Below are 16646 nucleotides of genomic sequence, written 5' to 3'. Positions count from 1 at the left end.
ATTTGACCATGAGGGATGAAGCTTTCTAAGAATTAACTGGTTTTCCAAGCTGCTTCTAGGGACAGTGGTGGTGGGTGAGTAGGGAGCCATTGTAAAGGTTTCTGGGAATTGTAATTGGGTCTCTAACCCTCCTTCTGCTCTTCCTTTCTGTGCTGCCTGCCACCAGAGGGGCCGTGGCCCACTTGACAGGTACTGGGGGCAGGACTTGGTCATGCATGTGTGCTTCTTGGGGGTTAATACAGATCGGGAGTCCGTGACTGTAACCCACCTTCCTGCATGATCTGGTCTTTCCCTTTCCTTTCTCCCTTTGCTCAGTGGTGGTCACGTTGGAGCCGTGTGAAGGAGCTGAGACGTACGTCAATGGGAAGCTGGTGACTGAGCCGCTGGTGCTGAAGTCAGGTAGCATTGCGTGGTGTGAGGGTGTGGCTGTACATAGGTAGTCCCAGAGAAAGCTTTCTGAGTTAATCTAGGGTCAGACCCTAAAATAAAAAGGAAATGGAGGAAGAACTGGGAAGGACTCAGGTTTGGGGTTAACTTGCCGCGCTAGAGAAACGGAAGAAGGTTGTCAGTGTCTCCTAGTTCCTTCACCTGTAAGAGTGGTTTCTGGGGCCAACCAGGAAGGAGAGTGTTTGGTTCCAACTCCTCTCAGACTTGGGCTGGTGGGAAAGAGGGTGTCAAGGCTCTGGGACTTGGGGCTAGTGTCCTGTGTGCCTTGGGCAGGAGGGTAGGTTTGCTGCTGTGGGGGAGTGAGTCCACATTTCTCTCCTCCTGCTTTCAGGAAATAGGATTGTGATGGGTAAGAACCATGTTTTCCGCTTCAATCATCCGGAGCAAGCACGTCTGGAGCGGGAACGAGGGGTCCCTCCACCCCCAGGACCGCCCTCTGAGCCTGTCGACTGGAACTTTGCCCAGAAGGAGCTGTTGGAGCAGCAAGGCATTGATATCAAGTTGGAGATGGAGAAGAGGTGTGAGGAAGGCCACTCGCACTCCATGGCCCTTAAGGGCTGTCCCTAGTAGGCCCCCCTGTGGTTGGTCACCCACTGAAGTGGCTCCTGAACCCCACACAGCTCTTCCTTCCCTCCCTACCCACCCCTAGGCTGCAGGATTTGGAGAATCAGTACCGGAGAGAGAAGGAAGAAGCTGATCTTCTGCTGGAGCAGCAGCGACTGGTGAGGGTCCAGGTAGAGGGGCTGGTGGGGTGTGAAGGGCACGTAGGCAGGGAGGCTGGAGGTGGGCTGGTGAGTGGACTGACAAGCAGTGAGACTGGGCTGCATGTCAGCCTGACTCATGCTCTGAGCCAGAGTGGGAGGTGGTGATGGGGATGAGGGTGGGGGCAGCGTCCAGAGGGAAACATGAGAGAGACGTGATCTAGGAAGGAAACCGTCATGTGCAGGGAGCTATAAAGTTCCTCCCGGTTGACCAAGCTATCTTAGATGTCAGTTGATCCTATGCTGCTTCTTACCACATCCAAGTGGGATGCCACAGTAGAACACTCACCTTCTGTATAATACACCTCACACGTAGCTACCACCTGTCTGTCAGTGCGATTTGTGTGATACTGGGATACTGAACAGCTTTTAGTAGAGCTTCTAGTCTAAGACAGACTAGGAAGAAAGGCCTGGTGATCGACTTCTAAAAAATTAGCTAATAAAATGCCTAGGGATCACACTGATCTGATCCTCTGGTGCACAGGGTCGCCATGAGTTGAGGTCCAACTTGACGGCAGCCAACAACAGCAAATTATACCCAAGTATCCCCTGCACTTTATTTAGTTAAGATTTTTCCTTAAACGTACTTACTTGAGAGACCAAACTACCAAATCGATTCCAACTCATAGCAACCCTGTGGGACAGAGTGGAGCTGTGTCTCTGAGTTTCTGAGCTAGTAAATCTTTATGGGAGCAGACAGCCTCGTCTTTTTCCCCACAGAGTGGCTGGTGGGTTTGAACCACCAACCTTGTGGTTAGTAGATCAGTGCTTAACCCATCATGTCACAAGGGCTCCTTTATATTGAGTTGGTTCTGGCTCATAGCAACCCTGTATAGGGTTTCCGAGGAGAAGCTGGTGAGTTTCAACCACCAACTTTTCGGTTCAGACTGACCTTGTGGTCGAGAGCGTTATCACACAGCATCACACCAGGACTCCTTTACTTGATGTAGACATAGTTAAATTTATTGATCACTTTCTCTATGGTAGCCATAGTTCTAAGTATTCTGCATACACTAATCGTCAGAATTTATCTATGGGACACTTTTATTATCTCTATTCTAAGGTTGAGTAGCCTGCCCAAGAGCACATGGTTAGTGAGGGTGAGGGTAGAGCAGGATTTGAACACACTCACTCTGAAGGGTGTTTCTGGTGTCCTTGGGGCCCACTGGACTAGGTTCAGGGGTATGCAGTGTCTTTCTCTTTTTTCTCTGTCCTAGTATGCTGATTCGGACAGTGGGGATGACTCTGACAAGCGCTCCTGTGAGGAGAGCTGGAGGCTGATCTCCTCCTTGCGGGAGCAGCTGCCCCCCACCACAGTGCAGACCATCGTCAAGCGCTGCGGCCTGCCCAGCAGCGGCAAGCGCAGGGCCCCTCGCAGGGTCTACCAGATCCCCCAGCGGCGTCGGCTGCAGGGCAAAGACCCCCGCTGGGCCACCATGGCTGACCTGAAGATGCAGGCGGTGAAGGAGATCTGCTATGAGGTGGCCCTGGCTGACTTTCGCCACGGGCGAGCTGAGATCGAGGCCTTGGCTGCCCTCAAGATGCGGGAGCTGTGCCGCACCTACGGCAAGCCGGAGGGGCCTGGAGACGCCTGGAGGGCTGTGGCCCGGGATGTCTGGGACACGGTGGGCGAGGAGGAAGGTGGCGGTGGCAGTGGTGGCGGCGGCGGTGAGGAGGGAGCCCGCGGGGCAGAAGTGGAAGACCTCCGGGCTCACATAGACAAGCTGACAGGGATTCTGCAGGAGGTGAAATTGCAGAACAGCAGCAAGGACCGGGAGCTGCAGGCCCTGAGGGACCGCATGCTCCGCATGGAGAGGGTCATCCCCCTCACCCAGGTAGGAGGCCCTGCTGCTCCCTCCCATCTCTGTCCCAGAACCCTCCAGCCCCTCCTCAGCACTTCCCTTTAGGAACCTGAACCACCCACCGCTGAGTCCACCCTCTGCCTCTTTAAACTAAATTTTGCCAAGGTATGACAGTTTCTCTCAGTATTCTTTGTGAATCCCTTGCTTCGCAATCACCAGGGTGCTAATTTAAAAGTGCAGATTCCCGGGTTCCACCCCAGACCTAGTAAATCAGAATTTTTGGAATATGAATTGGCTTTATAAAAAGCTACCCAGGTAATTCTGAAGGGCCTTTGATAACTACTGATAGAAAGGACACAAGTTTTAAATTACAGTTCAGTCATGGCTTACATAGGTGTAGTCCATTCTACAGAATCCTCGTGTGGCGCTATAGGGTACGCACTGGACTGCTAATCATAAGGGTGGTGGCTGAAACCCCCCAGCTGTTCCTTGAAGTTCACATACAATCAGCACTTACTAACAACACTAATACCTTTCTACAAGTTTGTGAGAAAATGGAATTTTTCCATGAACTTTTTGTAGACTCCTGGTTTGTGTAGCTCACTCCCCTTTGGCTGACCAGTTGAGCTGTGGGAACACTTGTGTTGGGTGTTTTCTGTGTTACCTCATTTAATCTGCACTGTAGGAGTCCTGGTGTGGCACTGTGGGTTAATGGGCTAGATTACAAAGTCCGTTTGAACCTCAAGGTCGGTCATTCAAGCCCACCAGTTGCTCTTTGGAAACCCTATCTAGGGTCGCTATGGGTTGGAACCTCCTCAACGGCACTTAACAACATAGCTCTCTAAGTTCTCTCCTTTAACCCTCTCTAGAGCTCTCAGAGGAGTCCTGGTGTGGCACTGTGGGCTAATGCGTCAGACTGCAAAGTCGTTTAAACTGCCAAGTCAGTGGTTCAAGCTCACCAGCTGCTCCTTGGAAACCCTATACAGGGTCACTATGGGTTGGAATCGACTCAACAGCACTTAACAACAACGACAAACAAAAGAGTTCTCAGAGTGGTAGTGCCAGCACCAGTCCCTGTTTTGCATTCATTCATCAACAAGTAAATATTTGCGTGCTTGTGTGCCCAGGCATTGTTCTAGCCACCAGGATTACCGACACAAACTCTCCTCTCGTCCAGTTCACTTTCTAATGGGGGAGGACAGACCAACAGTCAGATGTGACTTAGCTCACCTCTCTGACCTCTGCTTTCTCCACACCAGTGCCACTGGCCTCCTTGCTACTCCTTGAGCTTGCTAGGCCAACTCCTGCCTCTAGGAACCTGCCGTTCTTTCTGCCCAGATGGCTTTCCCTCAAATAGCCACCTTGCTGCCGCTCTTCCTTCAGGTCTATGCTTAAAGGTCAGAACCTTAAAATTAGAATGGGCAGTCTTGTTGAATTCTGGGTCTCACAGGTTTCACTATATATGTGTTACTGCCACCCTCATATAGTGTGTGTACATCTTTTCATATAGTATGTATCTATATAAGGGTGGGTGTGTGTGTATGGGTGTGTGTGTATGGGTCCTGGTGTGGCACTGTAGGATAAGCCCTTGACCATAAGGTGGGTTTGATCTACAAGGCTGGTGATTTCAAGCTCATGAGCTGCTCAGAAACCCTATACAAAGTCACTGTGGGTCGGAACCAACTCGATGGCACTTAATAATAACAATATATATGGTTGCTATGAGTTGGAACTGACTTGACAACAACAACATATTTGTAGATATGAGGATAAATGAAGAAGTATTGCTATTAGGGTTCTACTTCATACATACACAGATTTATTTCAAACAAAACACATATAAACGTGGCTCTGTGATCAGTGGGTGGCTGCAGTCATACCCCCCTCGTAGTCTCACTAGGGTACCTTCGAAAAAAGAGTGCTGAAAAAAAACCAGTGTACAAAGATGAACTGACTTAAAGAGCTGATCTGCCCATCAGTCTTTTAAGCAAGATTGAAGCTAATGGAGATGATTTTATGGAACAAATCATAATCAAGAACGTCTTTAATTTAACCAATAGGATCCAGAAGCCATGGTCCAGTCAAAACAGTGACTTCCAAGGGCATCTGCTGGGTCAGTTAAATTTAAGGCACAGAGGTCAGCTCAGAAGGTTATGTATGGTAACTGTTTTTTGGGTTTTCAGAAGGATAATCCTGATAGATTTTTTTTTCAAAGGACACAGGACGATCATGGGGCTTATTAGGAAGTTTTAAGAAAATTGGAAACTGCATTAGTGAAAAAAAGGCAAGAAAAGTTGTGCCAAGGAATCTTTCTGCATCACAACAATGCACCTGTTCATTTTTCCAGGTTAGCAAGGGCTGTCCTAGGAGAATTTCATTGGCAAGTTCTCCAGCCTTGATCTTTCCCCTTCAGACTTTTTTGTTTCCCAAACTGAGAGAACGTTTCAAAGCAACATGATTTGAGTCCTTCAAGGTTGCAAAAGTGCCTTTTGATGTGTTATAAATGGGAGAGCGAATTCTTTGGAGAAGGGTTAGAGAGATGGGAACACCACCTTCAGAAGTGTATAGCCCTAGATGGAGAATATGTTGAAAAAAAGAACTTCATATTCTGGTATTTTTGTTTAATAAAGGCTTCTAGGATGTTGTAGCAATACTTTTTGACTAACCTTTGTTCATATCATATGGAGTTCCTGGGTGTCACAAATCATTAAGTGCTTGACTACCAGTGGAAAGGTTAGTTGCTCAGATTCACCCAAAGGTACCTCAGAAGAAACTCCTGGTGATCTGTTTCCAAAAGGTCAAGGCCTAGACAACCCTGTGGAGCAGTTCTACTCTGCACACAGGGATCACTATGAATCCACTTTAAGGTCGCCAGTGACAACATATATATACATTATGTGTGTGTAGATATATCGTATACATTGTGTACAGTAAATAAGGACAACATACACATACACGTGTATACATAGACACACACATACACTATATTGTTTATGGGGTTCTGGTGTGGCTTTGTAGGATAAACATTGGAGTACTAACCTGAAAAGGAGCTTTGGTAGCGTAGTGGTTATGAATCGAGCTGCTGACCTCAGGGTCAGCAGTTCGAAACTACCAGCTGTTCCGCAGGAGAAAGATGAGGCTTCCTGCTCCCGTAAAGATTTACAGCCACGGAAACCCTTTGCAGGGTTGCTATGAGTCGGAACCGACTCCACGGCACATAACAACAACAGTAATAACCTGAAGGTTGGCAGTTCAAACCCACCAGCTGTTCTTGGAAACTGCAGGGTCACGGTGACTCAGAACCGACTCAGTGGCACTTAACTAACAGCATACTATGACTTTTCTTATTTGTCAACTTTCTCACCCCACTAAAATCGAAGCTGTGTGATAGTAGGTTACTTCCATTTTATTTATTTAGCAAACACTTAACTGAGTGTCTGCTGTGTACCATGCACTGTTAACTCCTGTAATCCTTGTCTTTACAATAAGTTACTCAGGTCATTTTGTAAGAACTTGCCTCGTTCGTAATTCTCTTCCCTTTGCCCCTACTTGAAAAGAAAGTCAAACACTGACTATGCAGCTCCCCAGTCCTCCACCCCACCCATAGCAGCGTTTGTGGGACACCCACTCTGGTTACAAGCCAGAGATCCAGATCCCACAGCTAGGAAGTGGCAGACCCAACCTTGACCTCATGCCATCTAGCTCTTGGGGCCTGTGTTCCTTGGTTTTCTCTAAGCCCTTCCTGGGACCTTTCCTGGTCCTTCTGACATCTCTTTCCAGGACTGCTGGTCTCCGGCCTCAGCTCTTACATCACTATTGTTTTTCCCTCACTCCTTCCCAGGATCATGAGGATGAGAATGAAGAAGGCTGTGAGACCACCTGGGCTGCTCCTGAGGTGTCTGAGGTCCTAGAAGAGACTGCCTCCAGTGACCGGCCGCCCTCAGCCCGGCCCCCCTCGCCTCCCTTGTCAAGCTGGGAACGGGTGTCACGACTGATGGAGGAGGACCCTGCCTTCCGCCGAGGCCGCCTTCGCTGGCTCAAGCAGGAGCAGCTGCGGTTACAGGGACTGCAAGGCTCTGGGGGCCGGGGTGGGGGGCTGCGCAGGCCCCCTGCCCGCTTTGTACCCCCGCACGACTGCAAGCTGCGCTTCCCCTTCAAAAGCAACCCTCAGCATAGGGAGTCCTGGCCGGGAATGGCAGGGGTGGTGGGTGGGGAGGCCCCAGTTCCTCCCCCACCCCCAGAGGAGGTCATTCCCCCTCCAGCCACCCCTGCCCGAAGGCCCCCAAGTCCCCGCAGGTCCCACCGCCCCCGCAGGAACTCCCTAGATGGAGGGGGCCGACCCCGAGGAGGGGGTTCCTCGCAGCCTGAACCCCAGCACTTCCAGCCCAAAAAGCACAATTATTATCCCCAGCAGCCCCAACCATACCCAGCCCAAAGGCCCCCAGGGCCCCGCTACCCCCCATACACTACTCCCCCCCGGATGAGACGACAGCGCTCAGCCCCTGACCTCAAGGAGAGTGGGGCGGCTGTGTGAGCCCTGAGTCCTGGGCAGTCTGGCCAGGCCTGTGCTGGAAGGAAGGAGAGACAAGCCTGAGACACTGCTTCCCCAGGAGCCCTGGGGCAGGGAGGCCCGGGAGACTGAGAGAAGGAGACTGGGAGGTCGGAGTAGGTGATAGAAGATGTGAGGGGGTGATGAGGTCGGAGGCCAGAGGCAGGAGGCAGGAAGAGGGCATGGAGTTGCCAGGAGCAAACCAAAGTGAAGGAAGGAAGAGAAGAGAAGATAGGATGCTCCCTCGGGGCCACCCCTTGCAGGGGGGTGGGTGTCCCACAAACGCTGCTATGGGTGGGGTGGGGGGCTGGGGAGCTGCATAGTCAGTGTTTGACTTTCTTTTCAAGTAGGGGCAAAGGGAAGAGAATTACGAACGAGGCAAGTTCTCCTCCCCTGCCACATCTGTCTGTCTTGTCTGTGGTGGGTTTCTGTTTCCAGGGAGGTGTTGTGGGATTATAAGTCATTCCCCTCCCCTTCCAGGCCTCCTACTATATTTGGAGGACCTGTCTGGTTTGGTTGGAGTCCCGCGATGGCATGGGACCCTTTAATAAAGGATAGCAAACAGAGGGAGCTTGTGACTCAAGTTTGTGTGTTGTGGGTTTTTAATGGCGGCATAGATGACTTATAGTCAAGTGCAGGTCCGACTTCAGTCTTGTATTCATGACCCAGATCAGTCCCAGACATTTCCACCTTGCTCTTGCTTAGAACTCGGGCTCATCTCTTCAAGCTGCACAGCCATTCTGGTTTTGCTGCTTTTCCTTTACCCAGTGTGTCCATCTCTGCCTCTGCCATCATTTTCCCACTGACCTGAACAGAGTGGATAGGGACGCAAGAGGAGATGGAGGAACACAGCCCACTGATGCCCAGCTAGCTGTTCATGACAAGACCTGGACGTTTGGTGGGGGGGTGGCCTTCTGCTTCATGACATCACCTAACCTATTTTAAAGTTCTCCAAAGCAGCTATTGTTGTTGTTAAGTGCCTTCGAGTCGGTTCCGACCCATAGCGACCCTGTACAGGGTTTCCGAGGGTGTAAATCTTTACGGGAGTAGAAAGCTTCATCTTTCTCCCGCGGAGCAGCTGGTAGTTTCGAACTGCTGACCTTATGGTTCGCAGCCCGATTCGTAACCACTACGCTACCAGAGCTCCTTTGTTGTTGTTGCAAAGTGCCATCGAGTCGGTTCCGACCCATAGCGACCCTGTACAGGGTTTCCGAGGCTGTAAATCTTTACGGGAGCAGAACACCTCATCTTTCTCCCGTGGAGCAGCTGGTAGTTTCGAACTGCTGGCCTTAAGGTTCGCTGCCCGATTCGTAACCACTACGCTACCAGAGCTTCTTACCAGAGCTCCTTTAGTTCCCCCAAATTGTGTTACATGTGTCAATAGTGCATTGGTCACACTATCTACATGTATCCATCTTATCCATGTTAGCTTGTTGGGAAGAGTGTTACACATTCAAAGTATTTTATTTTAAGACTTCAATAGGGATGCTTGCCTGCTTTAATGCTCTGCCTCATAGGTACAAACCCAGGCTGTGCTGCCTTACCATTAGCCGGTTAGTTTATATCCCTGTCCTGTCTTCACTTTGACAGACCAAGGAATCCCGGTGTTTTCAGTCTGATCAGGAAGGCACTTCTACACATGGGAAACTTTGAGCTGCTTCCCCACAGCTTTCTAATGCTTACTTTGTGAGGGGCAAGTGGCCTAAAACACAGCCTCAAATGCAGCTGAACCACAGCTCCAGGCAAGGTGTAAATAGGTTGACTCTTGGTTTCCACACCTGATGCTACTACCTTGGCACTTTTTTGTACCTTTTTCTTGGCATCTTTCACTGCCCGGTCTTCAGGGATTTGTCACCAGTGACCAAGATCTGGAATGTAGTGGATACTTTGATGAGTGTTCACTTGAGTGGTTTGTAATCTGGTGGAGACAAATGTGAGCAAGAAAATAATACAAACCTGTCCCCAGTTCCAAGCCAGCTGAGTGATGCAGACAGTTCATGGGGGTCTGTATGGGTAAGGTCACTCAGGTTTTCAAAGATAGTAGAATGTTTTTTCCCTAAAGATTGTCTTATTGACTATGTACTGTTTTAAGATGCCTCTGGGCTTGTTTAGACTTCAGAGAAATGCTTATTCTATTCTGCATTGTACATACAACCACGTTGCTAGCATTCTATATCCATATCATTTCCTCCTGAAAATATTTGTATAGTAGGTCATCTTGTCTTCATTTTTCAGATGAGGTTTGAATAGATTAATGAGTTGCCCAGGGTCAACAGACTGGTGGTTCTGTATGATAACTCCACTAAAAACCACAAGATGGGCTGTTTGAGCCTGCCAGCTGCTCCGTGGGAGAAAGATGAGGTTTTCTGCTCCCACAAATACTTAATGCCCCAGAAACCTATAAGGGTCACTATGAGTTGGAACTGACTTGACACTTAGTAACAACAAGGTCACAGATCTTAAAGGAAAAGTTAGAAATCCAATCCAAGTCAATCTGACTAAAGCCCAGGCTCCATCTCATGCCTCTTAAGACTTCTAGAAAACACACTGTTTCCATGTATTTTGTTGATCTGTCCCCAGTTGCCTTGTGAAGAATTAAGACTTTTGTGGGTCTCCTCCAGAATCATGGGCAAGAGTCACCATAAAAATCTATCCGTTTTCTAGGTTCACAATTTCTCAGAAATTCACTTTTCTTACATTTCTTTCTTCGGAGGCCTCTTTCCTTTGTTATTCATTTAGACTTTGTCCTATCATCTGGATTTTTTGTACCTTGATCTTGAATACATTTAGGAATCCCAATACTTCCCCCCCCTCCACCTCCAATAGGGTTTTTAAATACCTTTCCATATTCATGTTAACATTAGTCAATGTTTCGGTTCAGGTGTACTCTGAATAGGTTCTACTTGTCATCCTCAAAGATCTGCCAGCTACTCTTGAGTCACAGATGATTACATCATCCTCTTAACCCTTTAAACACCGAGTCTTTGGAACCTTGACACTGTAATCCTGCTTCCAAAGCCAGTAGAATGTTAAGGAATATTTCATTAGGCACACTGGTTTTAAGAATCATACTAAATTTAATTTGGCTTGCAGGTTCTCCCTATATCCCTGGTACCTAAGCTTCTCCATTAATGAAATCCCCGGCTTCCCAGTCAAATTCCACTTAGTATCCCCTTCTCTCTTCAGGTTAAAGGTCAGGGTCCTCTACCTTATACAAGTGCTCTTACCACTCGCTTCTGCATCTCTAGAAAGGCAAGAGGAATTGGTGGCATCTTCTGGATAGTGCCTCATCTAAAGTTCTTCTCCCCAGGTGTACGATATAGAAATGGTTTCACTCATCCCTAAACGATTCCAGGGTTCTAAGGACTGACATGCTAAGCACTGGGCTGCTAATCGTGAGGTCAGCGGTTCAAACCTACCAGCCCCTCTTCGAGACAGCCATGAAGCTGTCTGCGCCTATCAAGATTTCCATTCTACAAAAACCCTAAGGAGCAATTCTACTCTGTTCTATAGGGTTGCTATGAGTTAGAGTGGACTTGATTGCTCAAAGTTTGTGTCTTTCCTGTTTCCTCCACGCACACTAGATATGAAAGCTTGGGAAAGAAGGGAGGTGCTGAAAAAACGAGGTCAAAGGGTGTCAATGCCTCGGCTCGCCTCTGGGCAACGCTCTGCACACTTTTTTCCCCAAGCCCTGTTGTTTCACTACTGTCCGCCAGGGGGAGAAAGGGCGCTTGTTCCCCCGAAGGACTGTATGTTCCCAAAGTCTTAAGAGAGCGCGGCCGTGCGCTGCCCCCACCCTTCTTATCCCCGCCTTACCCCGCCACGAGACCACGCGCACTTGCGAGTCTACAGAGAGCTAGGCTCCAGGAGGCGCAAGCGCAAAAGGGTGGGCGGTGTCAGACGTGGACTGTCCTCTGATGGGTACCAGGTTAGAGGTTAGGGCCGCTGTGGGGCTGCACAGGGCCCTGCGGGGACACCTGGACCCTGCATCGAAGCCCGAGGGAACAGAGGTTTTCTTCTTTTTCTGTCTTGTTTTGGGCAGGGGAGACCGGTTTTCATCTTGGTGTTCCAGAAGGCTTGCTGCCTGATTCGCCTTCAGAGTTACCTTACCGTTTCTTCTCTATTTTGGATGCTCTTGAATTCAGAAGAAAAATGGAACATTCATTGAGTAACTTCTGCTCGTTAAAGTGGATCAGCCTTAGCGAAAGCGATGCTCCCCTACTAGAAGAGGCTTTGGATGGGCATTTGCTTTGTATGAAAAACAGAAAAGTAGATGGAAGTAATCTATATTTCTATCACCCCTGTAGGATAAGAACTGGACTGCAACTGCAAGGTTGGCAGTTCCAACATACCAGCCGTTCTGCAGGAGAAAAATAAGACAGTCTTCTGTAAAGATTTACAGCCTGGGAGGTCCTATACAGGGCTGCTGAGTCAGAATCAACACAGGGACAGTAAATTTAATGTGTACAAGGAAGAAATTATTTAATCCAACCCCCTGACTTCATTAAAGTTTTCCTGCACAATCTTTATTCGATTTTTAAGTCACAAAATATTGAATGCTAATTGTATGTAAAATTGTAAACGTTATCAGAATTTTAATACTCTTAGTGGGAAAGGTTCAGAAAAACCAAAGGCTTGCTTGAAGTTCAGTAGGGTAGGACTGGGACCAGACCCCAGATTTCAGATTCCCAGACTGGTATCACTATCGACAAATGTGATTCAAGCTTTAAATTAAATTCTGACATTTTAATTGAGTTTCAGAAAATTCATCCTGGAGGAAAAATGTCTGTATATTTAAGATGGAGTTCCAGGTCATAATTTAAAAAAAAAAAAAAAAAAGTTTGTATCCAGACTATTCTGATTCACAGTGGCCCCAGAACTGTGCTAAATAGGAATTTCAGTGGCTGATTTTTCAGAATTAGATCAGCCAGGTCTTTCTTCTGAGTTGCTTCTGGATGGAACTTGCACTTCTAACCTTTCACTTAGCAGCTGATGGCATTAACCTTTTGCACCATCCGGGGCCTTAGAACATACACTAGGTGTTCAAATTGTTGTTGAATGAATAAACCAATGAAACCCTGGAATCTGTGTTTAAAAGAAAAATCCCAGATGATACCACAGGAATAAGCACTGGGCCTACTAGTTGTAAAAACATTGACAATTTTACATACAATTAGCATTCATTATTTTGTGACTTAAAAATCAAATGAAGATTGTGCGAGAAAACTTTAATGAAATCAGGGGGTTGGATTAAATAATTTCTTCCTGATACACATCAAACCCACTGCCACTGAGTTGATTCTGATTCAGCAACCCTGTCTGTATCGGGCTTCCTAGGCTGTAAATCTTTACAGAAGACGGTCTTATTTTTTTCTCCGGCAGAACGGCTGATGGGTTGGAAAAAGAAGAGGCTTTCTGCTCCAGCAAAGCTTTATAGCCTCAGAAACCCTATACAGGGTATCTGTGAGTCAGAATTGACTGGATGATACTTAACAATAAGAAGCTTGTTTTCATTGCTGAAGAAAAGTCTAAACCAGATTGAAATGTGGTCAAATTTAAGTCTTCATAGTAATGCCAAGCCATGGTGTTTCTGATACTCTGAAATGATTCGAATTAAAAATACCATATCTAGAGTTTCTATTTGGAGTGATGAAAAACTTTTAGAACAAATAGTGGTGATGGTTGCACAACATTGTAGATATAATGAATGTCATTGAACTGTACAAATGATTAAAATGTCCAATTTTAAGCTATATATATTTATCACTATTTTAAAAAGACATATATACCTAGCACCTTCATAGTGATTATTGTGCATTTTTTAAAAATTAGAACAAGTCTAAGTATTTAAGAATATTAACAAATTTCATCCTCATAATTATCTTGTGAGCGGTTACTATTATTATTATTTCATTACACATAAGGAAACTGAAGTTCATAAAATTCAAGGAAATTGCTGGAGTTTCCACAGCTAAAAAGCAGAGCCAGGATTTGAACTTTGGTGATGGTCTGACTTCAGGGTCCATGCTTTTAATGGGATACCATTTCACCCCTTAACTTGAGGACTAAGGTACACCTGACCTAAAACCATGGTATTTTCAATAGCCTCATATGCATGCAAAAGCTGGACAATGAACAAGGAAGACCATAGAAGAATTGATGCTTTTGAGTTGTGGTGTTGGAGGAGAATACTGAAAGTGCTATGGGCTGCCAAAAGAACCAACAGATAGATCTGTGTTGGACAAGCCAGAGTGCTCCTTGGAGGCAAGGATTGCCAAACTTGGTCTCTCATACTTCAGACATATTGTCAGGAGGGACCAGTCGCTGGAGAAGGATATCACATTTAGTAAGGTGGAGGGTCAGAGAAAAAGAGGAAGACCCCCAGCGAGATGGATTGGCAAAGTGGCAGCATCAATGGGCTCAAGCGTGGCAACAATTGTGAGGTTGGCCCAGGTTCGGGCAGTGTTTCGTTCTGTTATGCATAGGGTCGCTATGAGTCAGTACCGACTCGATAGCACCTAACAACAACAACAATTTCACCCCAGACTAGATGTTCCTGCCTCACTCTGCCTATTTGTGAACCCAGCTATTGACAATTTATTGACAAAGCTGCCTTTCAGAGGAGGGAATGAAAAATAATAAAGTACAGGTGCTTCTCTTGGAATAAGTTTGAGACAAAAGAGCCCACTATGTCTTTAAGAGTCCTGGTGTAGTGCTGTAGGATAAACTCTGGATTTCTAACTGCAAGCTTGGAGGTTCAGAAACCTTATACAGGGTCACTATGAGTTGGAACTAACTTGCTGACACTTAACAACAACATGTCTTTTGAAGTGGAGCTCTATAACTGAGGAGATGTAGAATGTGAGAAGACCCCCAAAAGACAGGTGAGACCCACTTGAAGTGAGTCAAGGAGCAGGCTGTGAACAGTAATTGTTAAAAGTAACTGTGTCTGGAGGCAGCTGTCATTTGTAGAATGATACAAGTGCCTTTTTTTTTTTTTTCTTAAATGTTTTATTGTGAATTATGTGATAGTTTACATGGGAGCACATTAGTTTTACATTCATTCTCATTGCCATGGTTACAATCCCCTCTATGCAATCCTTCCCCCATACCCCCCGGTCTTCAGCACACAGTCGCTCTCCCTCTCTGGATCTAAAGTCTCCAGCTGCTCCATTGCTCCATGTCATCATCTCTGCCTCCATTTCAGGCATCACTGCTTCTTTGGGTAGGGTCCCGCTCTCTGCTTTTCTCCCTTGATGGTCCCAGGGACCTCTGCTCCTAGACTGAAAAGATAATCACTCCCCTCCTTGCTATAAAACGTCCGACCCTCACAATCAGTCCTGATAACAATTATTCACTATTGTATCACAAGAGACCCGTCTGCATTTAATTGCATCAGCCCCGCCTAGACAGATTGAATACTACTCACTGGAGATTCTACCTTCCTCCAGGCCCTCTGGATCTAGGTTCCCTCTTGAAAGCTTGTAAGCCAGTCACTTCTTGCCTTTGTAGCCCCCCGCCCCCCATTTTGGGTAGCCAATGTCCAAGTTGCCCATCCCTGTCTACTCTGTGTGTAGAGGGGGTGGGAATAATTCTTGCTGTAAGGACTTGTTCCTTCTTTTGAGCTACTGCTTCCATAGGTGTAGGTCAAGTTCATCAAATTGTATGAGAATACTTTTTTTTTTTTTTTTTTCCTCTTCTTTTTACTTCTGGTTGAGCTCCGATCATCCAGTCACTGAAGCCAGGATAAGTGGGTATTATCTGCAAATGTGGGTGTTCTTATGAATATGCCCTCTCTTCTTATCAGCTGGACGCTTCACTCTCCACTCTAGTCCTCTGTGGCTATGTCACTGACTCTGGGCCCAAGAGTCCCCAGGTCTTGCCACACCGCTGGCTAACCAGGTCTTCACCCGGGTTCACAGAAGTCTATTGAACGTTGTAGGGCTTAGCTCACCACTTCATTGCTGTTTTTCCCTCACTTCCCCTTATCGGTGTTGAGCGTGGTCACCAATCACAGTGTGTATTCCCATTGAGTCTTAGTCTTGGAAGGGGGTTTACACTGAGGGGATACAAGTACCTTTTGTCTGGGGTTCACTGAGGATTCATGTGAACCCCAGACAAAATAGGAAGTGGTAGAGCCTTTACTTAATGAAGATCACTGGACACTAATGTGTGTGCCCCTGTGTGGAGCAAGAGAGCTGACATAAATGGGAATAAAGGTCATTGTAGCTTTCAGTAAGAAATCCCTATACTTCCTGGGGGAGTGGCTCCCAGAGTTACAGGAAGTAGCCCTAAGGCCAGAGCTTGCGAGCTTCAGCCCACCCTGCCACTGTGGCACCCCAGGAACAGGGCACTCTTAGATAATGAGTGAGTTTGGAGTCCTCAGTCTGCAACCAAGAAAGATGGATGATGTCTCTCGCTCACTGCCAATAGCCAGCCCAGTTGGTTGGACAGGACAGTCTTCAATCTCTGATGTCCCCAACTTTTACATGTGGTGCTGTAGGATAAGCACTGGACTGTAAGGTCAGTTTAATTGCTCCTTGGAAACCCTATACAGAGTCACTGTGAGTGGGAACCAACTTGATGGCACTTAACAACAATAACAAAAACAACTTCCTTATCTACTAGCCAGCACTTCCCTGGAATCCCAGACGCTTTCTAGGGTTCCTATTTTGAAAGTCTTCACAGCAGCATTTAACATTGAGGGGAGGGAGGACACATCCATGTGAGGAACTGGGCCTGACCTTGAGGTTGTTGTTATGTGCCGTAGAGTCGGTTCCGACTCATAGTGACCCTGTACAAGGTTTCCGAGGCTGTAAATCTTTACGGGAGCAGAGGTAGTTACCTCTAAGGTCCTTAATTTGTGAATTGTTGTGCCCAGATAAACTCTTCTGCCTGATTCCAGTGACTTAATGCACGGGGTTGTAGAAGAAGGTCATCACAGATGAATATTGCTTTGTCTAGCATTTGCCTTTTGCTCCAGTGGTAATTCAATTGCCTCTGCACCTCTCCTCACTCAGGAATATCTGGCTTCTGATCTCATAGGAGGGAAACTTGGATCAGCCTGAATCCTTATCTTATTCCTTC

General features: G+C 47.1%; 1 protein-coding gene across 1 annotated transcript in view; it reads left to right on the top strand.

The window, feature by feature from the left end:
- The window catches only part of KIF1C (kinesin family member 1C), a 29598-nt gene extending 21474 nt beyond the window's left edge, over window positions 1-8124 (top strand). The window contains exons 18-22 of the mRNA XM_006863307.1: window positions 316-399; window positions 779-965; window positions 1097-1169; window positions 2426-3043; window positions 6852-8124. Of these exons, the coding sequence (XP_006863369.1) occupies window positions 316-399; window positions 779-965; window positions 1097-1169; window positions 2426-3043; window positions 6852-7544 (1655 nt within the window). The 3' untranslated portion in view covers window positions 7545-8124. The remainder of the gene's footprint in view (window positions 1-315; window positions 400-778; window positions 966-1096; window positions 1170-2425; window positions 3044-6851) is intronic.
- The last annotated feature ends 8522 nt before the right edge of the window (window positions 8125-16646 follow it).

Source organism: Chrysochloris asiatica, unplaced genomic scaffold, assembly GCF_000296735.1.
Source record: "Chrysochloris asiatica unplaced genomic scaffold, ChrAsi1.0 scaffold00054, whole genome shotgun sequence".
In the NCBI taxonomy this organism is placed as follows: Eukaryota; Metazoa; Chordata; class Mammalia; order Afrosoricida; family Chrysochloridae; genus Chrysochloris; species Chrysochloris asiatica.
This window is presented reverse-complemented; position numbering and strand designations above follow the sequence as displayed.